This window comes from Myxocyprinus asiaticus, chromosome 28 (genome assembly GCF_019703515.2).
Source record: "Myxocyprinus asiaticus isolate MX2 ecotype Aquarium Trade chromosome 28, UBuf_Myxa_2, whole genome shotgun sequence".
Lineage (NCBI taxonomy): Eukaryota > Metazoa > Chordata > Actinopteri > Cypriniformes > Catostomidae > Myxocyprinus > Myxocyprinus asiaticus.
Genome location: NC_059371.1, coordinates 24,079,851 through 24,104,791, shown reverse-complemented (window position 1 = coordinate 24,104,791; position 24,941 = coordinate 24,079,851). Strand labels below are relative to the sequence as shown.

General features: G+C 37.8%; 1 protein-coding gene across 2 annotated transcripts in view; it reads right to left on the bottom strand.

Moving 5' to 3' along the window:
- LOC127419136 (extended synaptotagmin-1-like) overlaps positions 1 to 23,070 on the bottom strand; it is a 29,030-nt gene extending 5,960 nt beyond the window's left edge. The window contains exons 1-28 of one of the 2 annotated variants that reach the window (XM_051660292.1): positions 22,970 to 23,070; positions 22,834 to 22,860; positions 22,316 to 22,338; positions 21,661 to 22,235; positions 11,719 to 11,760; positions 9,747 to 9,881; positions 9,483 to 9,556; positions 9,266 to 9,338; positions 9,090 to 9,179; positions 8,931 to 8,986; positions 7,731 to 7,851; positions 7,300 to 7,476; positions 6,782 to 6,864; positions 5,327 to 5,375; positions 5,008 to 5,097; positions 4,828 to 4,929; positions 4,266 to 4,337; positions 4,045 to 4,131; positions 3,742 to 3,891; positions 3,145 to 3,303; positions 2,849 to 3,025; positions 2,241 to 2,323; positions 2,020 to 2,068; positions 1,387 to 1,476; positions 1,191 to 1,286; positions 984 to 1,055; positions 812 to 898; positions 82 to 228 (exon numbers count right to left, since the gene is read on the bottom strand). In XM_051660292.1, coding sequence (XP_051516252.1) covers positions 82 to 228; positions 812 to 898; positions 984 to 1,055; positions 1,191 to 1,286; positions 1,387 to 1,476; positions 2,020 to 2,068; positions 2,241 to 2,323; positions 2,849 to 3,025; positions 3,145 to 3,303; positions 3,742 to 3,891; positions 4,045 to 4,131; positions 4,266 to 4,337; positions 4,828 to 4,929; positions 5,008 to 5,097; positions 5,327 to 5,375; positions 6,782 to 6,864; positions 7,300 to 7,476; positions 7,731 to 7,851; positions 8,931 to 8,986; positions 9,090 to 9,179; positions 9,266 to 9,338; positions 9,483 to 9,556; positions 9,747 to 9,881; positions 11,719 to 11,727 — 2,328 coding nt within the window. In that variant the 5' untranslated portion in view covers positions 11,728 to 11,760; positions 21,661 to 22,235; positions 22,316 to 22,338; positions 22,834 to 22,860; positions 22,970 to 23,070. Of the gene's footprint in view, positions 1 to 81; positions 229 to 811; positions 899 to 983; positions 1,056 to 1,190; positions 1,287 to 1,386; positions 1,477 to 2,019; positions 2,069 to 2,240; positions 2,324 to 2,848; positions 3,026 to 3,144; positions 3,304 to 3,741; positions 3,892 to 4,044; positions 4,132 to 4,265; positions 4,338 to 4,827; positions 4,930 to 5,007; positions 5,098 to 5,326; positions 5,376 to 6,781; positions 6,865 to 7,299; positions 7,477 to 7,730; positions 7,852 to 8,930; positions 8,987 to 9,089; positions 9,180 to 9,265; positions 9,339 to 9,482; positions 9,557 to 9,746; positions 9,882 to 11,718; positions 11,761 to 15,607; positions 16,514 to 21,660; positions 22,236 to 22,315; positions 22,339 to 22,833; positions 22,861 to 22,969 lie in introns of those variants that run through there. The other variant, XM_051660291.1, reaches the window with a different exon arrangement.
- Between the last annotated feature and the right edge of the window lie 1,871 nt (positions 23,071 to 24,941).

The window sequence follows — 24,941 nt, the reverse complement described above, 5'->3', positions numbered from 1 at the left end:
GTATATTTCATATCATTAGACTAATTAAGATATTTGTGTCTTGCTGCTCAACACATGTTCAATATGAGTGTGATCTTTAACCTTAACTTCAGCTCTCAGCAGGATCTGACTCTCAGGCATGGCTCCATCCAGACTGAACCAGCGGTCCAGCAGCAGATCTTTCTCAACCAGCAGCTCCCTCACAGGAAACACAAGAGCACCCAGAGCCTGACCCCAGCTGTGAGAGAGCTGCGCACACACACACCAAATTATTATAAAAACACATAATACACACCAGAGCAGAGAACAAAAGTTTTGCATACAGCAAAAAAAAAAAAAAAAATAATAATAATAATTCTTAATAAGTATTTAGTCTTTTACTGAAACATATCACTCAGACAAGACACATTCATAAGAGAAGTAAACATGTGTGAGATAATAAAAGTTTAAAAATCAGAGAAAATATATATTTTATTTTCAATTTTAATATCTACAGTATTTTATAAAATATTTATTTTCCCCCAAATATTTGTCAATGGGGTAAGAAAAAATTTACTTGTGATGTTTAGATATTCTACAGTAAAACAAAACAAAACTACTAATTAAGAAAAAAATAAAATAATAATATATATATATATATATATATATATATATATATATATATATTTTTTTTTTTTTTTTTTTTGCTGTACATCAGTAGTGCCAATCACTTTTTCAGGGGTGTTATTAAGGAAGATAAATGTCATCATTGCAATAATTTTCATTTTGACAAATGTTTTGCCATCAAATCAAGCATTGCTAGTATGTACATGTAATGTATACATTCTCTCACTTTGACAATAAGTGTGTCTTCTCTTGGGTCACGAATCAGGAAATGAAAAGCTTCATCCCAATGTGGAGAAGTCGAGCGTGTGCAAACCTATAGGAAAAGAATAGTTGTATTCTGTGAGTCTTTGATATCCTAATAACGTCAGCATAAATGGCTTCAGATTTGAGAGTCTTACTTTTGTCCGGTAGGACACATTTTTGATTGACAGCTCTACACCTGCTTTCGGCTCTTTGCCGCTCTTCTTCAACTGTGGACATTATTACAATTTCAATAATATGTACAGCTAACATTTTCATAAAGTCAACCTTACTACCAGTACCAGCTATTTAATATCAAGCAGAAAAAGAAAATAAATAAATAATGAAAATAAAATGAAACTTACAGGTAGACCATGTGCTCTCTCAATATACACAAACAGCATTGCAACAGAGGGAACTGTTTTATTCAGGTAAGACTGCTGAGAGTTGTAACGCAGAATCTGGATACCGAGCAGCAAACACACAAAATTAATCAACGGCATTAACATTATAAATATAAATTCATTCAGATTAGTTACAATGCCAGATAAAAATTGTTACCTGTTCAAGTCTGGTGGCATCTGACACTTTAGGCAGCCATTCCATCACCAGATGAAGACGTCCAGACTTCACATCATTCAGAGTATACCACTGCACCAGGAACCAAGAGTAAATAAAGTATAAGTAGCTATTCAAGGCATAAATAGAAAATGTTTTAAGGTAAGGTGTGTAATTTTCACACCGTTAGCATCACCAAAGAGAGAATCATTTAAAAACACTGTTTCCTGAACAATTTTCCTGTTTTTCATTGGTCAACCAAACAGATAGTTCCACCCCAATGTTGCTATGGTTGTAATGCTCAAACAAATGCATTTAAATATTTTGATAGGGCAATGTTTTGATCAATGTTTTTGTCTCCTTAAGATGATTCGCTTATAATGTATTCTTCTTTTGTAAGTCGCTTTGGATAAAAGCATCTGCCAAATGAATAAATGTAAATGTAAATCTACAGTGCCACAGATCCACAGTGTTTACACTTTTTGGCGAAATCAAATGGCTTCCCAAGTTAGTAAACGTATCTGCATATGGGACAGGAGAATGTTTTTTAATACAGAAAAAAATACCCACTTTAGCTTTAAGAATGTTATATTTTAAAAAAAAAAGAGCTTGCATATTTATATGACATTGACTCACCTGGTCATTAAACTGAGCACTAATGAGCTCTCTGAGGCTCACTTTGACTCTGCAACCGCATAACAAATGCAGAAAACAAATCACTACAGGAACAATACTGACATTCATCAACAGAACTGAAGTGTTGAGACTCTATATGCACTTGCAAAAACATCATGACAATATGAGATGCCACAATAAATCTACACCATAAAGTAGGGGAAAAAAATTCCAAGCCTTACCTGCCGAGGAAGTCGTCCTGATCAATGTCTTTATCATACAGCTCAAACTCTACCTCTTGACCTGGGAGCTGGGTCAAAATCACCTACAGTGGAAGCAAGCAACATGCATTACAGTATAAATATTCATCAGCAATGCAGAAACTCAAGAGAGTAATCTGATAAATGTTTGAATATGCAACACTATACAACCTACTGTATATTTTATATATATTATTTTTATTGTATACTGTGTATTCTATATTGTGTGTATTGTATTCTGTACATTGTATATTATTATTTGTATATTGTGTTGTAATTATTTGTATATTAGTTTTGTAAATTGTGTTTATGTTAATAAACTTATGTTGAGTTTTGTTAATCTGATGTTTATTGTAGATTGGTATGTCTCATCACTGTCATGACTGCTATGTTGCTCGGAACTGCATCCAAGACTTTCACCCACTGTTGCACTTGTGTATATGGTTGAGTGACAATAAAGTGATTTGATTTGCCTGCAGCAGTGGAGTAGTGCAGTAACCAAAAGGAATCTAGACAAGAAAGAGTCCTTCCATTTGGAGAAATGAGTCATGTCCCTCTATGTCTCAAGCAAAACAAATCAGCATGTTTACCTCATAAAGTTCATTCCAGACAGGGTTGAGGTTCTCTTTGATGACCTGACTCTTGAAGGTCATTCCTCCCACCCGGATCTTCACATAAGGGTCACTCTTTCCCTTCATCATGCCACCCATTAGACTGTCCTTAGCAATGAGACTTTGGGCCTCTACCAGGTGGATCCGCAGAACACCCTAAATTTATTATGTGAACAAATTTGGTTGCATCAGAGGTAGTTGCATCATCAATTACCATTTTTTTAATAATATTTTTTTATGAGATTGGAGTAGACCACACCTATTGACAGGCTCACCTCAGAGGTAAAGCTGCTGTCTGGGCTGGTGTGCTCGGGACGTTTGGAGGTGGGGGTCACTTTTGTTGCCCCTGGAGACACCTCAGATTCAGTATTCCCCTCTCCTGGTATTGGAGATACAGGTGTGGTTGGGATTGCTTCCTCATTCAGCCACAACAACTGAAATGTAACAGAAACCCTTAAATTCACTAGAAAACTTCACAAACAATAACAAACTGTATTGCAAATCATTTTCAGTATTTTTTTGATATGCATTCCAGAAAAACAAAATCTAAACATCTTTAAAGCAACATAAATTTACATGAGAAGCAAAATTGTGTGAGATAATAAGACTTGTTTTCAGAGCCTTGGTTATTTTTAAGTTTATTTTTCTCACCCTTTTGGCAAATTACTTTTTCTCGTTTTAAGTATAAATTGTACAAAATTATGTTGAAGGATGCATAATTATTTTTACTGGAAAACCAGACAAAAATTCTGTTTAAGAAAATAATTTTTTGCTATGTGTGTGTCTTTAAAGCTTCTGTATCCTTAAAGATCTCGACTGTTGATGAGCTTTCATGTTGCAAACTATAACAAGATCAATCAATCTTAGTTCACCCTCAACAGAAATGTGATGTAGATGCGGCTGGCCGGTCCAGACTTTTCCAGCTGAAACCACTGATCCATGCTAAGCTCAATGCTGGAGAGAAGATGGGAGAGGGGGACAGACAGACTGCCCAGAGTCAAAGCCCTGTCATCATCTTTCACCTGGAACATATGGAACATTTTGAAGGAAAACCAATCAAATGGTGTTGAAATAATAATATATACAGTGATACCATGTCATTTATTGCAGTAGCATTATAGAAATATGACATCAGGGTTCAGCTCTAACAATAAAATATATCACCCTGAGTATACCTGGATGTCGATATCTTGTTTACGAGGGTCCTGAATAAAAAATGTAAAGGCATCCTCCCACACTGGATTATTAGTCCCATACACCGTCTGCATTATTAATTCCACATGCAGGAGAAGATGGGAGGCATGTGAGAACATAAATTAGAGGGACTCCAAGGAATATCAATAAGCTATAATCTTTACATGTAATGAACTGTATAATAAGATTGATGAAATCATACCCTGCTCTCTTTGGTCGTATCCTGCACAGAAACCTGTACCATGGGGCTGGGGTCCTTATTACCTTTCTTAAACTGCACAAAAACATCCCATTGATTAACTTTTAAACTTAATGCAATCTGTATAACAAAGGGACACCGACTTCTTGGGGGAAAGTCTCTTGTCGCAATTGTGAGATGAAATATACAAATAACACAGAATTATACTGTAAATATGAGAAATAAATGTCAGAATTAAAAGAACACCATTGCAAATGTATACAACATCAAAGCTGCAATAAAGTTTTCAGGGGCACTGTTAGTGCTGAGGAGGGGTCAGGAACAGATGACATTTCTAATTTTTCATTTTTATGTTGTTTCATATTTACGTGAAATAAAAGAGACATATAAGGCAACAGTCACAACATTCAAGCACTGTTAGTTTATCTATATCAATATCCACGGTGGCTTGTTTTCTCAGCTGGAGGCCCCTGAAAGCTAGAGGACAAATTGGACCGTAATATGCCCTTGAATATAAAAATAGACTTTCATAGAAGATCAAGCGTGGTTTAAGACACAAACTTACAGGTAGATCTTGGGCCCGGTCCAGGTACACAGTCAGAATGGCAGCAGATGGGGGATCTGCTGTTTTACTGGAAATTGTAATGTTTTCATTCCTCTGCAGCACCTATAGGCGGTAATAAAAGGATTCAGTATGTAATTTGGTTGACAGAGTGTTTTATTGTCTTGCAAGTAAGATCTTTACCTCAGTCAGGCGCTCTGCAGAGGGCAACAGAGAGAGCCATTCCAGCCTGAGATGAACCTGACCTGATGGTGCATCCTTCAGAGTGTACCACTAAAACCATAGTGAAAAGCATTATATTAACATAACACAACATACTGCACCACTAATAAACAGGAAATGGGTGGTGAAATCATATGCCTCTACAAATTTCAGAGAGAGTCATAACAACATAGAAAAATGGAATAGTTTACTGATATGAACACGTCAAAGAACAAATCACTAGGCAGGTTAGAACTAATTGGAGAGGAATCAGAATATAAAAGAACATAAGAGGTAGTACCTCATCCAAAATTACGGCTTTCTGTACAATACCTAAATCCAGCTTCAACCTGAAAAATATTGAGAAAAAGAGATATTAAAGGAAAGAGATAAAAAAGTCTTCGAAAAAAGAATATTTGGCCACTACTTGTCAATAAAAATGGATCCTACACATTGGAGACACATTATTCTGCTTTTGATAGCACTACGGTAAAGTCAGGTAAAGTCAAGCCAAGTGTAAGACCCCACTTATGTCAAAATCTACCAACAGCTTATTATACAGCTCTCTGGAATACTCGATTCTGATTGGTAAAATGTGCCATGTAGCAGTCTAAAGTTTCTGAATAATGACCGCACATACAGGGATAAAGTGATATTTCACTGGTCATTTGGGTATAGCGAGTCATCTTTACATCTCGTATCACAATGCGAACACCACAAGTAAGCTAATAAAATAATTTCAACTCAAATCAATGTTTCATGTTCATTTATTTCTTTATTTGGCAAGTGGTATTGCAATAAGCAGGATAATGAGCGTTCAGATGGTCATTTTGGCAATGTAAACACCAGCAGAACTCTGAAACAAACCAGAGGTTGAATTACAATGTGCCCCAATTCCAAAAAACTACATGCAATTCCATGCTTTAAATTTAAATATGTAATTTACATAATTCCCCTTAATGCGTGTGTGTGTTTTATCACCAATCAGAAAACATTACTCTGTGGTCTCTTCCTTCTCACAAAAAAGACCTTTATTACAGTCTGTGTGTCATCACATCCGGTTCCGAATAGTAGCGTAATAAAACCTTGCCTATAGTTCTGATAAATAAACTAACTTAGAGGCACTTGACAAAGTTCTTTAGCTTGACACAGGACTTCACTTTGTGTGTCATATTCTATTTTAATGTACAACAGTATCTGAGCGAGGTGATTACCAGGGCAAAGTGTTCCCAGTTAATGAGGAGCTGTGCGCTGACTACAAGAGGATTAATGTGTTCAACTCAAGTCTTAAACCCAGTCTTGCTTGTAATGTTTTCACTATTGCAACATGTTAATCTACCATTTATATTTTAAGTATTATATACTTTTGTGATGTTCCTCGGTCTTGTTCTAATGCTCTCTACTGTGCTTTATTGTACTTTATACAGTATATTCTTGCATCTAAACAAATGGTAGTTATACTCCACATAGTGCTGCCAACTCACATACATACTCCCCTTTAAAATAATCAAATGCATAAATCGGATTAGCCTATATCACATACGTATTGGCATTATGGCCATCAGCCACCAAGTAATCGGTTTTGCATCGGCCACTGAAAAATCCATATCAGTCAACCAGTAGTTATTATTAGCACTCTTCATCAGGTTGTTGGTTTGAAATTCCAATAGTTTTACATGCAAATGTAAACATCAAATGAATGTAACATAGTTCACACTAAATATCAATATAAAGTTTCTCCTTCAGAGAATAATACCTTCCAAGAAAGTCATCCTGGTCAGGGTCTTTATCAAACACCTCCAGCTCGAGCTCCTGACCAGGCACTTCATGAACAATAACCTAACAAACCCATGCGCGCACGCACATACACACACACACACACACACACACACACACACACACACACACACACGATAAGTGGCATTGAGACATTTACATGCTGACATACAGAAATAAAGTTGCACAATTATTTTCTCAGTTAGAACACATAATCTTGCACTTAATAGATGTTGCTCTGTGTTTGTGCTTCTGCTCATAGCTCATCTGATCTCAGCACATGATAGTCACATCCTGCATTTACACTTATTTTTTTTTCTTGCTGGTTATCAGTAATTACAAGGGTTGGAACAGAGTAAACACCAACATGGTGAGTAGCTCTAAAAGCCACAGCTTCCCTTTCCTCAGAAATGACACACATTTTTTTCAACTACTAGCGCAAACACACAGCACACTAATCACATGTTTGCGACACACACAAATCTGTCTCACTCTGACCTCGTACATCTCCCTCCACTGAGGATTGAGGTTGTTGTCCACATGGTGGGAGGTGAAAATCTGTGTGCCCACCCGCAGCACAGCATACGGGTCCGATTTCCCAGACATAATGCCTTTCACATAGTTATCTTTGGCAGCTAAGTTTTCTGCCTCCAGCAAGTGGATACGCACTATACCCTATGGAAACAGAAAACAACAAATGAAGCCCTATGGGCAGAGATCAGGAGGTGCATTTAATCAGCATTTGTAAAATTAAAGAAGTTACAATGAGGACACACCCTTGCACTTCAACAATATGAAGCAGCTACAATGGACAAGAATGCATGAAGAAACTATGGAGTATTAAAGTATATTAAATGGATCTCAAATACTTGAGAGAGATGCTTTGGTGTATAAGTACATAGTTAAATAATCCATTAAAACACAGTTACCCGTGGAAGAGGGGAACGGAGCTGTGCTACGTGCAGGTTGGCCACCAAAGGTACAGTGAGACGATTGGGGAGAACCAGGAAAGAGGCGATTGCATCCATTATCATAGTGTCCGATATGGCACTGAAAATGAATGCAAGGGGTTGTGGTTCGTACAGAGAAAATGGGACAACACACAAGCACAAAAAATATATCTAAACTATTTGACACCATGAGAACTCTTATTTAAAGGAATAGTTCACCCAAAAATTTTCATTCTCTCATCATTGCTCACCCTTATGTCGTCTTAAACTTGTATGACATTCTTTCTTCCGCAGGACACAAACAAAGATATTTCAATGGAGATATGATGTCTGTTTGTTCATACAATGCAGGTGAATGGTGACCAAATTTTCCAGCTCTAAAAAGCACATAAAGGTAAACCATAAGACTCCAGTGGTTTAATCCATGTCTTCTGAAGCAATCCAATCGGTTTGGGGTAAGAACAGACCAAAATGTAACTCTTTTTCAATGTAGATCTTGCAATTGCAGTCAAATGCAGTCTCCAGGCACGATTATGATTTCAAGCTCAATTACACTTCCTAGTGCTTGATGCTAGATGGCTCTAGGAAGTGTAATCGAGCTTCAAACCATTAACTCCAAGGAGACTGCTGATGTCAAGATTTATAATGAAAAGGGAGTTATATTTTGGTCTGTTCTTACCCACAATTAACTGGATTGCTTCAGAAGATATGGATTAAACCACTGGAGTCATATGGATTACCTTTATGTTTCCTTTATGTCCTTTTTGGAACTTGAAAAGTTGGTCACCATTCACTTGCATTATATGAACAAACAGACATCATATCTCCATATCTTCGTTTGTGTTCTGCGGAAGACAGGAAGTCATTTGAGTTTAAGATGACATAAAGGTGAGTAAATGATGAGCGAATTATCATTTTTGGGTGAACTATTCCTTTAATAGCTTTGGGATTTGAACAATGGGTTAAGATGTGATAATTATGTATCTAATGGGACAGGCAAACAGTGATTAATGTCTGCAGGTTTCCCTAGTTTGTTTAAACAGAGGGAAGCTCAGCAGACTTTGAATAATCAGGCCACTGCTCCACTGATTATCAATGAATGAAGTACTGTGTATGAGGAAAGAGCTGTGCATCCAATTAAAGAGAACTATAAGAGAACAATCAAACAAAGCCACTCACTTTAAACCAGGTATGTCTAATAAATTGGTCAGGCCAGTCCAGTTGATGTCCAGCTTCTAAGCAGGTATAGAAATGAGATTGAAGAGCAAAAAAGACAATAAGAGGGGGGAAAACATAGGGTCACCTATGGTAGTTAAGATAGAAAAATGGTGGACTAACAGGTCTGCGAATGAAGAACATGGTGATGGCTCCAACAAGAGGAACATCTCCAATTAGGGGTTCCAAGATCACCCTCAACTTCCCATGGAGCTAAAGAGGGCAAAACAGGGTGGTTTCAGTGACTCTTTTATGGGTTATCATGATATTTTTATGTGTCTCATTGTGTACTTCCATACCTGAATACCCTTCACTCCTGCTTTACAGAAGTACTTCTTCACTTCAACGTTTATCTCCATATCTCCAGCATAGCTGCATACAATAAAACCCAAAAGATAAACTCACACATTTTCAAAGAACTGGACATATTAGTCTTACATATTTTGAATTTCAAATTTGAATAGCTTAAGATGGAACTAAAAAGTTTGAAATATGGCTGTACGCCAGTGGTGCTACCTGATATAAAGATCCAGAATCACTTGACGCTTATCATGCTCAGTGTAGGCCTTTACCCCAACTACCTTCATAGCCTGTTAAAATATAAAATAAAGTTTTAAAGTTTGCTAAAATTTCTTAGCACAGGAGCAAACAAACAGCTTAGTAAGTAGTCTGCATTGTCATTCACAGATAATATCTCTGGCGAGCAGACATTTAGGATCTAATTTAAATATGAGAAACATATGTAAATGACAGTCTTTTATCAGGAACAGATTTATGTACCCTGTCTCCCAAGTCAACTTTGGTGAAGCTTAGTGTTTGTAAATGAGCGCTGGCGGTTCGGATCGAAGGAGCAATGGTCTCCACTAGAAGCTTCTCCAAATACTGTCCAATGAACGGCCAGGCCTGCTGCAATATCTGTGAGCCAGAATACATCTGGTTGAGACTCAATACATTCCTGCTCCTAACAAAGTAATATAAAAATGTAGTGGCAAATAATTTCCTTGAGATAAACAAAAGACAACCCAACAACCCCTGCTGTGACCACCTAAGGCTCTACACAGACTTGAAATGATACACACTTATTGTGGAGTCTAATATGTTAGTCAAACCTCAAACAGAAACCAAAAACACTCAACAGGAGCAAAACCCTACAGAGCACTTCCTTTTTCACCAGACACTTTAAAGTCAAGCCTGGTGTGCAAGAATTTTCTCAAGAATAATCTATAAAATGTCATTCCGGTACTCTGAGAGACTCTAACATGTGAGCAGACTAATGAAATCTAAAAGTCAGCATTAAATTTTTGTGCTCTAAAAGGAGAAGGAATGATGCCATTTGTAATGAGCTGTTATCAGTGAAGGCAGTGACTGGGTAAAAAATCATGTGGCAAGGAATCTGGAGCCTGAAGGCTTTCGCAAGCTGAATTTCTCCTGATGAAAGTCTCACAGTCTGTGGTTTCTGCAGAGTCTATTGCATTCCTCCGTCTAATAAGTATGTATTTTGTCTTACAGACAGTGTATATACAGGGGTTAAATTGGGATTTTATAGTTGGGGGAACTCTAACATCTCCACCACAATGCCGTTCCAAACCGTTCCACCCAGGGAACTAAATGTTTTTAATTTCGGTTCATTCTGAGCAAAATCTGTATTTGTTTTTTTTTTTTGTTCTGGTTCAAAAGTTCCACAGCCTCCTTTCCAATGGTTACTGGTTAGAACAAAATAAAAGAATGGTTAATAACATTCTTTTTAAAATGACAGTGCTCTGCGTAAAGGGGTGGGTAAAACACCAATTGCAGCGTTGCCAGATCTCACAAGAGAAGCAAGCAATCTGGTCTGGAAAAACAAGCTTAAAAGTAAGCCACTTGCCTCAAAAAAATAAAAAATAAATAAATTCTGATTTATCACAATAGAAATCATAACAAGCATACAGTTAATTAACAGTTAAGTAAAATTTTGATTAAAGATCTGCTTCTGAGTCAAAACCCAGCAGCATCAAATCTGTATTAATGCATCATATCTAACAATAATTCAGTGAAGACTTGGAAACAACTGAGAAATTTACTTTTTACCTCTAATAATGTTTTCCTTGTATCTGGATTAGCCATGCATGTATATGTAGTAATTATACATAGTTGTTAAAAAGGTCTTCATTCACAGAATGCAACATCCACAACGGGCAACTAGGCAAAGAAATGTGTCCTTCAGGATCAAAGCACATTTCATTTTTTCGGGCAACATGAAGTGGTGTAATTCCAAAAATGTACTGTGATAAACCTTTTGGCCTTTAGTTTCATGAAAAAATTATAGGAACAAAATGAACTGGTTATAACCAGTTTCCAGCATTTAAAAATAATGTTTTAACTCAATTGAAATCACTTTGTTCTGGTTTTTGGTTATGTTCTGCAAATAAATTTGTCCGTTTTTGGTTTTCGTTTTCGTTCCCTGAACCGTTTTAAGTCCCTGGTTCCGCCCCAATTTAACCCCTGTGTAAATATGTTACTTTTTTCCCCAAAAGATGTTAGCCTACAATTATTCATGTAGACCGAGTCACACTACACAATCACACTTTAATAAGTGTAACTTATTAAATATTATGTGAAGACTGGAATGCTGCCAAACTGTTCGACTGTTTATCTTCAGGGACTGGAATTGAAAACATACATGTTGTGGCCTCGGGGACACAGACCAGAAACAATGAAAACAAGTGGCTCCAGTCACATGAGCATTTGTGAATTTAAACAAACAGACTAATACCTTGTTCATCCACTCAACCTTTTCCACATCAGGGAAGCTCACCTGTGAAAAAAAAAAAACAGTACACTTTGACTTCCGACATCAACACACATCGCACATTAGTGTTACATGCTGGATGCAGGTAGAGCTATTATTATGTACACCAGGCAAATAATGTGAAGGTCACTATGAGCTTTGCCAATTTTTCTTAGAATTCATTTACAAATATTTGTAAAAACAAAAATGGTGAGCTACAGGAAACTTGATGAAAGGTCTGTTCCAATTTCGACCTGAATGTTTAACAGTAAACTAAATAAATAAAAAAAGCACTTGCTATATTCTATAGAGTACACAGTCATATATAATACCACATGTATTATGAAATCACATTATTCGTTAGGACTGTGTATCGATACAGATTTCTCGATTTGATTAGATTCAATTCTGATTCCGTTATGTTTTGATTCGATTTTGATTCATTTTGGGTATATTTTCGTTATAATGTCAATTTTGCTTACATATGAAAGAAGCTGTCTCTCAGCTAGCCTTCTAATTTGGTACATTATGAAAATATACATTTTAAAAATGAACAACAATACTAAAACTATGCAGTTTAATTGGTATTTAATTTTACAGATATAACAATTAACACAACCAAAATTAAAGTAAACTTTAAAGTAAAAGTAAAAGATCAGTCTAGGGATTTTGAGAATTAATATTGGGATCGTTCAAATAAAATTTGCGATTAAACTGAAAAATAAATATTTTTATTATTAATAATTTTATTATTTGTATTATTAAAACAGAATAAATTTCCTCTCAAAAAAACATCACTCCAGTGTTAAGCATTACTAAATTAGGTGTATAAGTACAGACCATCAGATCATAAGTCATAGCCATTTAACCAAATACCATGTTTACATTCCTAATTTGTAACAGGATGTGAATACATTCATACAAAAAACAGTAATCAGTAATACAAGGCCTCTATGTACAAGCTACTGAGATGAAAGTTGACTAACTTCATCCTTGAGCACTGGTCATACTTTTACAAACAATCTTACAACTTTTTAATGTTTTCCATTCTCTTCCAACTAAATGCTTGCTTTAAATGGTTCATTTTGGCATTTCGTTGCCTGTGACTCAGTCCCATGAGACTGGATACTTTAATGTCCAAAAATAGCCAGGGCTGGACAGGCTGTGGAATGTAATGCTGTTAATGAGGGATGGGGGAAGAAAGAAGGGAGAAGTTAAAAATGAACTCTGTCAGAGAGTGTGCAGGATGCTTATGATTAATGCATTATTATATATGATTAGAATCAGAGACTAAAAACGAAATGTTTTTCATTTCGGTTCATTCAGAGCAAAAAATTTATTTTTTTGTTCCAGTTCAGAAGTTCCGCAGCCTCCTTTCCAAAAGGTTACTGGTACAAAATAAAAGAACGGTTAATAACGTTCTTTTTAAAACGACCGTTCTCTGTGCTAATGGGTGGGTGAAATACCAATTGCAGTGTTGCCAGATCTTGCAAGTTAAACAAGCAACATGGTTTGGAAAAACAAGCTCAAAATAAGCCACTTGCCTCACAAAAATAAGTGAAAATATGCAAATTATTGTTTTCCTTTGTGGTGGATTTATCAGCATAGAAATCATAACAAGCAGTTAATTAAGAGTTAAGTATAATTTTATTTACAGATCTGCTTCTGAGTCAAAACCCGGCAGCATCAAATCTGTATTAATGCATCATATCTAACAATAATTCAGCGAAGACTTGGAAACAACTGAGAAATAGACTTTTTACATCTAATCATTTAGTTTTCCTTGTGTCTGAATTAGCCATGCATGTATCTGTAGTAATTATACATAGTTGTTAAAAAGGTCTTCATTCACAGAACGCAACATCCACAACAATCAATTAGCCTTTAATCTTAGCCAATTTGGCCTTTAGTTTCATCAAAGAATTATCAGAACAAAATTAACCAGTTATAACCAGTTACCAGCATTTAACGTTTTAACTCCGGAACAATTGAAAATCACTTTGTTCCGGTTTTTGGTTACGTTCTGATAAATATTTTGTTCATTTTCAGTTTTCGTTCCTCGAACCATTTTTAGCCCCTGATTAGAATACAAATAGATGGTAATTGGCAGAGTTAACTGAAAATTAGCTGTCTCACACTCCTCTAAAACTCATGATAATGCAGAACAGCATTGAGCATCATTTCACATGCATTATGCAGTCCAAAAACAGTGAGTTCCCTGTTAACAAATGAACAAATATTTTGTATCCAGTAGCCTACTGATGATAATAGCAGGATAATATAAGCTCCATAACAACAGAAGGAATATACAAGCTGAAATTCTATTGGGATATTAATGAGCTATAACATTGAATTTTTGTAATTATGATGACGCGAGAACACCCTGCCATCTGTCCTCTCACATAAGCAGATATTGACACTATTACGCTTATTTTATATTTATATATATATATATATATATATATATATATATACACACACACTGGCACCAAAAGTTTGGAATAATGTACATATTTTGCTGTTTCTGAAGGAAATTGGTACTTTAATTCACCAAAGTGGTATTGAACTGATCACAAAGTATAGTCCGGGCATTACTGATGTAAAAAACAGCACCATCTCTATTTGGAAAAAAGTCATTTTTGATCAAATCTAGACAGGCCCCATTTCCAGCAGCCATCACTCCAACACCTTATCCTTGAGTAATCATGCTAAATTGCTAATTTGGTATTAGAAAATCACTTGCCATTAAATCAAACACAGTTGAAAGCTATTTGGTTCATTAAATTAAGCTTAACATTGTCTTTGTGTTTGTTTTTGAGTTGCCACAGTATGCAATAGACTGGCATGTCTTAAGGTCAATATTAGGTCAAAAATGACAAAAAAGAAACAGCTTTCTCTAGAAACTCGTCAGTCAATCATTGTTTTGAGGAATAAAGGCTATACAATGCTTGAAATTGCCAAGAAATTAAAGGTTTCATACAACGGTGTACACTACAGTCTTCAAAGACAAAAAACAGCTGGCTCTAACAAGGACAGAAAGAGATGTAGAAGGCCAGATGTACAACTAAACAAGAGGATAAGTACTTCAGAGTCTCTAGTTTAGGAAATAGACACCTCACATGTCCTCAGCTGACAGCTTCATTGAATTCTACCCGCTCAACACCAGTTTCATGTACAACAGTAAAGAGAAGACTCAGGGGTGCAGGCCTTATGGGAAGAATTGTAAAGAAAAAGCCACTTTTGAAACAGAAAGACAAAAAGAAAAGGTTAGAGTGGGCAAAGAAACACAGACATTGGACAACAGATAATTGGAAAAGAGTGTTATGGATCTTAACCCCATTGAGCTTTTGTGGGATCAGCTAGACTGTAAGGTGCGTGAGAAGTGCCCGACAAGACAGCCACATCTATGGCAAGTGCTGCAGGAAGTGTGGGGTGAAATGTCATCTGAGTATCTGGACAAACTGACAGCTAGAATGCCAAGGATCTGCAAAGCTGTCATTGCTGCACGTGGAGGATTTTTTTATTAGAACTCTTTGAAGTAGTTTAAGAAGTTCTGGAAAAAAATTTTTTTTTCATTGTAATAGTAAATTTTCACGTTATTAATGTCCTGACTATACATTGTGATCAGTTGAATGCCACTTTGGTGAATAAAAGTACCAATTTCTTTCCATAAAAGCAAAATCTGTAAATTATTCCCAACTTTTGGCCGCCTGTGTATAAAAACAAATAAATAAAAAGATTTCAAGAGCTTGAATGAGAAAAGAAAATGATAAGAAATCCTGCATTGATCTTTCTGTCTGCATGTGCAATGTCTTTCAACTGTTAACAACCAGAACGATGCCCAGTAAAGATAGCTATTGAAAAAGACTCTTACCCATGCCGGTAAGTCCCGTTTACTTCTAAACACCCGTGTAGTCGTGACATCCTGCTCATTCTCCGAAAAATACATCGCGCTTTGCAGTCGCGCTTGCTTTCCATCGCGGCCGTGTTTCCATCCCGTATACACAATGAGACCGAGCAAAACTAAGCTGATGCTGAATCCAAAATAACCGGCCAGGTAGACAGGCAGTAAGGCACCTAGGCACTTTCCAAATGACCACAGAACGGACACGGCGTGTTTTCCAGGAGAATCGTGAGGCTGCGCGTCTTCACGCAGGGCCGAGTCCGCAGCCTCCGGAGCGGCACCCGCACTCGCCCGTGCTGCATCCTCAGATGGCATCGGAGGTTTCTGCATCAAATCCTTTTTTTTCTGAGAAGTTCCGCGCTATGCACCACAAACCAACTCGATACTGCTAGTAAAGGGATGAGTGCTACACATTTACCATTCAGATGGAATAGACAATGTCTCATAATTCGTTTACTGAAAAGCGTCGGTGCACACCTCGTCCTCTCTCTTGCAGTGGAAAGTTGAGCATTTCTAGTTTGGTTAACAGAAGGTCGTGTAGGGGCGTGTATTTTTTAGGTTACAGCCCATGGTAAAAACCGGGAGTGGTGTTGGTCTGTGGGACCATCAACCACCGATTGCAGAAGACCGTTACTGATGCGATCATCCGTTTTTTTCTTTTTGCGCAGTGCAAGAAAGAGAAGGCGCTCAGTAAAATGAAAAGCAAATGTAAAAAAAGTCTAATGGTATAAAAATTTGTATTGTGCATGAATAATATTTATCTATTAGTTTACAGCAAAAATAAAATATCATGTACTACCGCCTTTTTAAAAAACAATTAAAGCTTTTAAAAAACAACAACTGTGTATGGAAACTCTGTTTAAGGTAGTAATGCTGTACAAACGAACATTTTGGCCAATCAGATGTGCTCAGAACTGAAGACAAACTCATCATCATCACCTAGCAACCAACGCAGTCAAGGTTGTGTTGCCACGCAACAATTCCAACAATTTATATGATTCTAATAGACCTTATTCACAGTAGCGCTATATTTGATTAATGGGAATGAAAACGACGCTGTGAGGGACAGTCTCTTCAATAGCACGTACGGTATAAAGCTGTACAAAGCTCCTAGATCACATCTGATTTTCTATAACTGATGTTGTCTAGAGTTTTTTGTGTCCTTGAAAATAAATGTTTTCAAAGTTTTGAAAACATGCAGTACAGCCCATTGAAGAGACTGTAAGTCTATCCCTCACAGCCTCATTACACTATGTAACACAATTTTTGTTCCTGGGTAGTAAGTGTTATTTCCTAATTGCTTATGTCTCAAATGTATAGAAAATGGCTATTATTCCCCACAAACTTTGCTTTTGTCACCAAGACAGTGATATTTTTAAATTTACCTATTTCCAATAAGAAAACGGGTGAATTTGTGTCTTTTCGTTCACATAAAGTCAGAAAAAAGCAACATATGAATCCAAATGAACATGTATTTATGCTGAAGTAATACAAAAATGACTACAAAAGATTTAGAAGTGAGTAGTTTTCGAGATTTTCGATTATACTGTAAATCACTTTCACGAATCAGCCCCCAAATGTAGTCTCCCATCATGTTCTCGTTATACTGTCCTTGGTAGCGGTGTTCAAAGTCCAGTATATCCTGATGGAAGCGCTCGCCTTGCACCTCCGAGTACGCTCCCATGTTCTCCTTGAATTTATCAAGATAAGCATCAAGGATATGAACTTTGAGGGATATCCTACAGCCCACTGTGCCGTAGTTCTTCACCAGAGTCTCAATCAGCTCCACATAGTTTTCGGACTTGTGATTGCCCAGGAAGCCCCGAACCACTGCGACAAAGCTGTTCCAAGCAGCTTTCTCCTTACTAGTGAGCTTCTTGGGGAATTCATTGCACTCCAGGATCTTCTTTATCTGTGGTCCGACGAAGACACCTGCTTTGACCTTTGCCTCAGACAGCTTAGGGAAGAAGTCTTGAAGGTACTTGAAGGCTGCCGAATCCTTATCTAGAGCTCTGACAAATTGTTTCATAAGGCCCAATTTGATGTGCAGTGGTGGCATCAGCACCTACCAGGGGTCCAACAGTGGCTCCCAATTGACGTTGTTCCTCCCCACAGAGAACTCGGTACGCTGTGGCCAATCCTGCCTGTGGTAGTGCGCCTTTGTGTCCCTGCTGTCCCAAAGGCAAAGATAGCAGGGAAACTTGGTAAAACCGCCTTGGAGACCCAAAAGGAATGCCACCATTTTGAAGTCTCCTATGACCTCCCAGACGTACTCATCATACTTCAAGGCATCCAGCAATGTCTTGATATGTATGCACTTAGGCGGCTGGAACTAAACTGAACTGGTGAGCTTAAGGCCCCTGTATTTATACTACTATTTATATTACTGGAAAGTTATAGAAGTTACTCCAAGTTTACTCAGCACTGAATCTATCTGGAATGTTCTGGAAAATAGGCACATTTCAAAATATCACTGTCCTGGTCACAAAAGCAAAGTTTGTGGGGAAGAGTAGCCATTTTCTACTTTTGAGGCATAAGCAATTAGGAAATAACACTTACTACCCAGGAACCAAAAAACAAATAATAATAATAATAATTTGTTAAGATGGTTTGCAAAGATGGTGCTACTGTGAACAAGGCCTATACGCATATTTGACAAGCTTATACTCTATTTCTCAACATATTTAGGATTCACAGGGGTGTAAAAAGTACTCCGAAATTATACTTAAGTGAAAGTATGGATACTGAGTGAAAATTAAAAGTCCAAGTATCAAGCCAAAAACATACCTGAGTGAAAGTAAAAAATATTCACATTAAATTGAACTTAAGAATTAAAAAAGTAAAAAGTAACTTTTTTCCAAGATAGAATGAAATCAAGAGAGGAGATTGTGTGAGAGAGGATGTTAGTAAATTCAATTAGTTTGTTAAGTTGCCTTTTTACTGTCTCCGACGACTGTCATATTTCTCCCCCAGTGTCATTCGCAACCTGGTCATAAATTCATGTTACAACAACTACATTTTTGCAAAATAATTTTTCTGTGGCCTGTTGTACGTAATGCAGCAATTTCGTGGTGAAATTAACACTAGAGGCCCCAAAACAACAATGACTTTTATCCCCTTTCACTCAGATCACGAGTAAGACAGCAGATTATCAGCTCATGAACACTTTTCTCCCTTGTTCCTCACACAATGCTATCTTATGACATATAAACACTCTTAATATAGCGCATGACTCATTTTTAATGAACTAACTACATTTACAAGCATGTTTAAATGTGATCAAATTGCACGGAAGCTCAGCTGATAAAGTGTTGCATATGCAATACAAAAGTGTCATAGAAGCACAAACACCACAAAATGACATGGTTGCTTCAGAAATTGTGTTTTTCATTTCACATTTGCTTTTTCTGACACAATCGGTTAGGTTTAAGGTTTAGGGTAGAGAGGTTGGTTTTGTTGATTTAAATCTTGATAGAACATTAACTTTAAAATCTGATGTACCTGTGGAGCCATGGCAAAAGGTTGGAACTGATCTTTTTCTTGTGAACGGTAAGGACTTTTTGCTAGTAATCGATTGCTACTCAAATTATCCTGAAATTGCACACCTTCATCATACCATGGCAACTGATGTGATTTATCACATGAAAAGCATGTTTGCAAGGCACAGAATACCACAGATTGTACAAAGTGATAATGGCCCACATTCAATGGCATAGATTTGGCTTGAAGATGGGGGGGGGGAATCTAAGCCCTTGCCCACAGTATAGTAGTCAAGAAATTAATCTTTTTGCAGAACATTATAGTTTTAAACACACTACTGCAAGTCCTCTTTACCCGAAGGCTAATGGGAAGGCAGAGAAGGGTGTTCAAATTGTAAAAAGACTCTTGAAAAAGGCATCTGAGTGTAACTCGAATCCGTATCTGGCCTTAAGTTATCGTTCTTCTCCTCTGGGTTGTGGATTATCTCCTGCCAAACTCCTTATGAATCGAAAGCTGTGTGACATTCTGCCAAAAGTAGCATCTAAAAGAAAAAATGAAAGCCAGGCATGGAAACACATGCAGCTTTTGAAATGGAAGCAAAAAGTGTACCATGATAAGGCAGCTCAGAATCCGAAACCTCTTGCAGAACGAGATGTGGTGAGAATTTATGAGCCGACTTCATGGAAGAAAAAGCTGCAGTTTTAAAAGAGGTAAATCCCAGGTCATATATTGTTCAGACTGAAGATGGACATATTCAAAGGAGAAATCGACAGTTTGCTTAAGACTCAAGAGACTTTCACAGAATCATTAGATTCTAAATTGCACCCGTATGAAGTACCAACCCCTGAAATGCAATTTCCTAAAACACAGTCGTTTGAACAACAGTCCTCTGAACCTCATGAAATGCCATCTCCTGAACCTTCTAAAACAATCACTGACGTTCCAGTGTTACACAGGTCTACTAGGGCTCGAAAACCCCATTAGAATGGACTCGTAGATAGAGAGACAATAAAAAAAAAAAAAAAAAAAAAAAAAACTATAATCTGTCATGGTTGAATGTGGTGAGAATTGAGTGGACTATTAGTATATAAATTGTGTTTTCTACTTGATGCAAATAATATTGGAACGTGTTTTCTACTTTTTGTGATTATATTGAATTCTTGTCTACTCATTGGTATGTTATGGAATTATGTATGTGTGGTGATGTGTGTTAAAAGATCTGTCATTTTCCTTATTTCTTAACATGTAAAGGAAAGGGGATGTAATGAGTATTGATGTCATCTAGTCCAGAAGAGGGCAGTAAGAGTTTGTATAAAGCTAGATGCGTTCGCAATGGAAGGGACGATGAAATTTACAGAGCACAATAATTTGAATTACTTTAAACACAACCAAACATTACACTCATTCATATATTCCCTTTACAGGCAGTTGACATATCATGCATGCCAGAGCTTTTCAAAGTGGCTTTAGAAAGACGCTTGTCTTTATATCATGCTTACCACTTTTCTCTTTCAAAATAAATGGTCCGGTAAAAATAAATCTTTAGCTACCTTTATATTTTAGTTGGGGGTCCCGCACACCAACGTTTGAAAACCCTTGTGACATGCTATATCCCATCTAAACTACTTAAGGCAGCCTTTTTTTTTTAAACTCATTTTTATATATTTAGGCATTCAGTTTAGACCTCATTGAGAGTTTATGGAATATAATGGAACATGTTCATCATCCAGACGTCTTTTTGATGCGTGTTTACATCTTGTAGACATATTTTAGGTTGTTGCTCATCTACAATACATCTAAGAAAAAAAAAATCAGATGTCTGAAACACTTGTTTTAGAACGTTTGTAAATCTTAAGATGTTTTGCATCCTGATTAACATCTGCTATGCTTTCTGGATTTAACATTTAGTCAGGGTTTTTGTACTGCGCTCACAAATTTCACTTGTCACACTGCAGGACAACTGAAGACAACGAAGCGATTCAAGTGGTAGCGTCACACTACCTAAAATATAATTGCCTCATTTTAACCCAAATTCTTGACTTTGAAATGCATCAAGAACCCTTGTAGACGCTACTCATTGAAAAACTTAATCCTAAATTTCTGTAACTTCTGCAACATGGCATCAATTTGAGAAAATAGTTTTTGCCCTTCCTTCACGTTGCTAAAGCACAACTGTAGGTTAATTTACGTTGTTGCAGTAGATTTCAAAGCAAAACCTAAATGGCACCTTTCATGAAGTCATGATTAATGCAGGCCACAGCCATTAACGTCTGCAAATTTGTCACTTCATTAATGTAGCACAGTACTTAATCGTTAAGTCAACAAACTTGTGCATAAATTATGCATTGTGTACCAACAGAAGCACGTGAATTTTTACAATTAACAATGTTAATGCTGTAAAACTACATCTTGTACATGACACCTAATGCCTTCACTAATGTTAAAGGTGCACTTGGTTCTCTCAATTACGCCTTGAGAAATTAGCATTTTAAAATGGCTTGTATAAAAGCAACTCTCATGTTAAGACTCCAGTTAATAGTTACCTATAAGTGCCTTTAGGCTACATGGTCTTCCATATTAGGGTCACCTGACCAGCCAAAGTCTACTCACTTCTTAGTAAGCGCCCTGTTATAAGAGTTTCACTGATGGATTAGATCTATCGTTACTGACTGCTGCAATTTCAACAAGGTATATTTAATTTATATAAAAAGTGGATTTTAATATAAATCCATAGTGACCAATTATTAAAACAAGCTATTTGAACCGCCAAAAGAGGAACTACAGCCAACCTTAAAACAGTTGACAAAGACCAAACAGGATTACTTAAAACCCAAAATTTATTTTAGACATTAACAAAAACACTGAGCTGATCAAGTCTGAGGAATGTCCAAAACACAGTTAACAGGGTCATCAAGACCAGAATGGCGCTGCAGAACCAAGTGATGGAACTTATTCAGAAGATGGCTGGGCTCATCGGTGGTGGACGAGCAGATCTTCAGTTAGCCTTCCAGCAGACTCTTGCTGAGGGGATTTAAAGTAGACGAGCACTCTCAGCTTCAGCGAAGGGGGTCCAGTTTACTTTGACCTCTGCCTCATCTTTCGCCTTTTACGCTTCAGCCTTAAAAAAAAAAAAAAAAACAATCAGCACCAAATTCTTCATTCTGCCAAATAAATGACGTGCAGCTACTGCAAACTTACCTGCGCATACGCTTCTTTCGCCACTGAAAGAAAACACAACCATTAAATATTGCAATTAGACCAGTCTTGCTGAATTATTTTTACCATTAAACATGCGCATTTCTGATGACGCCAACGACTGCTTTTTAGCAATGCAGCATGGCCGTTCAGGCTGGATGGTTGCAAACAAAACACTAAACGACAACCACGATTTAAATATTTCTTAAAATACCGTTGTCAACTCAAGCATAAAATAAGCAACCACAAACACCACACGTGCCAGCAGCATTATTAACTTATCCACAACATGCCCAGCGTCAGTGTTTTAGCAGCCAGATAAAGGCCCGTCAACCGTAACTAAACGGATGGAACAAATCTTTAAGTTACTATACACAAATAAAGCTAATTACATCAGGACACACGCACAGGTATAACTTTAAATTGTGAACACCATACCGTTTCATTTGCCAACATAGTGCTACCAAGACTAGCAGACAACGACAAACTCAATTTAACATATAGACAAAAGTTTCACTTACCTTCGCTCTCATGATGAGAAGATATTTCTGCAAATAAAAAAAGAAGGTTAGAGATATGGATGGATGGTGCGTAAAAGCCTTGGATTGCTTTGGATTGTATTAGACGTTAGCGCAATGTCAACGGACGTTTCCTCACCTCGCCAAACGATAGCAACGACTCAAAGAGAACGTCATAAGGGAGACGGGCTATTTTATATGTCTGGATTACGTCATACTTAAGCGACAACGAGAGAAACATGTGCAGCACCTGTCAGTAATCTTCATGTCGATTTACCAATTGATTAGGATTTTTAAGTGTCTACGTTTAACTTGGAATAATTTTATTATTTATGTGAAGCACGACCAGTGTTCGTAGGACAAGGTGTGAACCGTCTAGACTAAAAGCGTTTTTAGTATCAGAACAACTCATTTAAATTATAGTGTAATTTGATTTCTTTAATTTATAAAGGACTCCAGCAGAAAACTAGACACTTCACAAATTTAATAAATTGGAAGTGTGTGTGTGTTTTCTTTTTAAATTACATTAGTCAGATTAGTTCCCTTACAACTCAGTACACTTGACATTGCATTTATTACTGCATATGGGGGAGTGCTTTCTTACACGACCATGTTGAAACCTCTCTACAATAACGGCAATATTCTAATATTGGCTACGGTGTTTGAGCCCCGTCTGTTTTGGCGCAAAACTGTCTGCTATAAAAACAGGTGCACAAACACCATTTCCTCAGAATTTCTTCCTTCAAGACAGCGATCATCTCGTCTAGAAGCCCTCTACCTTCGCCATTGATATACACAAGTCAGCAGGCGGAATCTTCACGGGAAGACTTTCCGCTCCCCTGCAGAGCTCCAGCGAACATCACACTGACTCGCCGCTTTGGTGGTGAAGCGGCCTCAGCATCCTGATTCCCCGCAGCGCTTTGGCAGGATTTGTGTATCCTTACAAAGCAATTGTATGTGGTGTGGTGTGATATAAATATATATTTATTTATATATTTATATGTCTAAAAGAGTCACTTACATGTTCACGTCTTTTTAAAGATGTCGTTCCGTAAGTGTTCCTTGTGCGAGAGGCACAACCTGCCGTCAGATCAGCATGAGAGCTGCATTTACTGTCTGGGCCGCACCCACGCAGAGTCCGCTCTCATGGAGACAGATTGTCCTCACTGTGAGGACATGAGTCTCAAGTCGCTTTGCTCGCTAATCACTCTCGTTCTGAGGGACAATTTAGCTTCAAGCGCCCTCCCACCCGCCTCTTCTGTGATACTCGAAGATTCACACGAGAAGGCACGGCGGGGCCACGAGGTCGAGTAGGATGACTTTGAGGTGGTCCTCGTGGTGGCACACGACCCACGAGCCCCTCAGTCTCTACGAAGCGCATGTTTTCCAATATGCTATGAGCGAGATGAGCTCTGGCCTTCTGAAAGAGCGGGAGGCCTCGTCTATTCAGCGGTTCTGACACTGGGGATAATAATGATGATGTCATGTCTCTCACTGCATCAGGTGAGTGGTCAGTGGATGATGCTGCCACCCCTCCCCCCAGCGAGGGCAAGGAGCGTGCACACGCCACTGACAGGGAGATGCTCTGTGTCCTTACAAGGGCGGCCAAAGTGCTTCACCTTGAGTGGTCTCCCCCAGAGGAACCTGAACAGTCTTGCCTCGATGAATGGTTCCTGCAGTCCGGACACCGTCAAACGGCAGCATACCACAAATCTGCCCCATTCTTCCCTGAAGTTCATAACGAACTGTCTAAGTCCTGGTGCATGCCCTTCTCGGCGCGCTTGAGCAGTGACGCCATCCTCTCTAATGTGGATCATGGGGAAGAAAAAGGTTATGCCCAACTACCCCCTGTGAAGGAGGCGGTAGCAGCACACCTCTGCCTAGCGAGTAACAGGACGTGGAAATCACACCCCATACATCCTTCCAAACCGTGTCGACAAACATCCGCACTGGCGGAAAAGGCTTACTCAGCGGCCGGACAGGCTGGATCAGCACTCCATGCAATGAGCCATTGGCAAGTCCATGGGCAACCTGGCAGTTCTGGATTGTCATATATGCCTGACCCTCACAGAAATGAGTGATAAGGAAAAAGCCACTCTGTTGGATGCTCC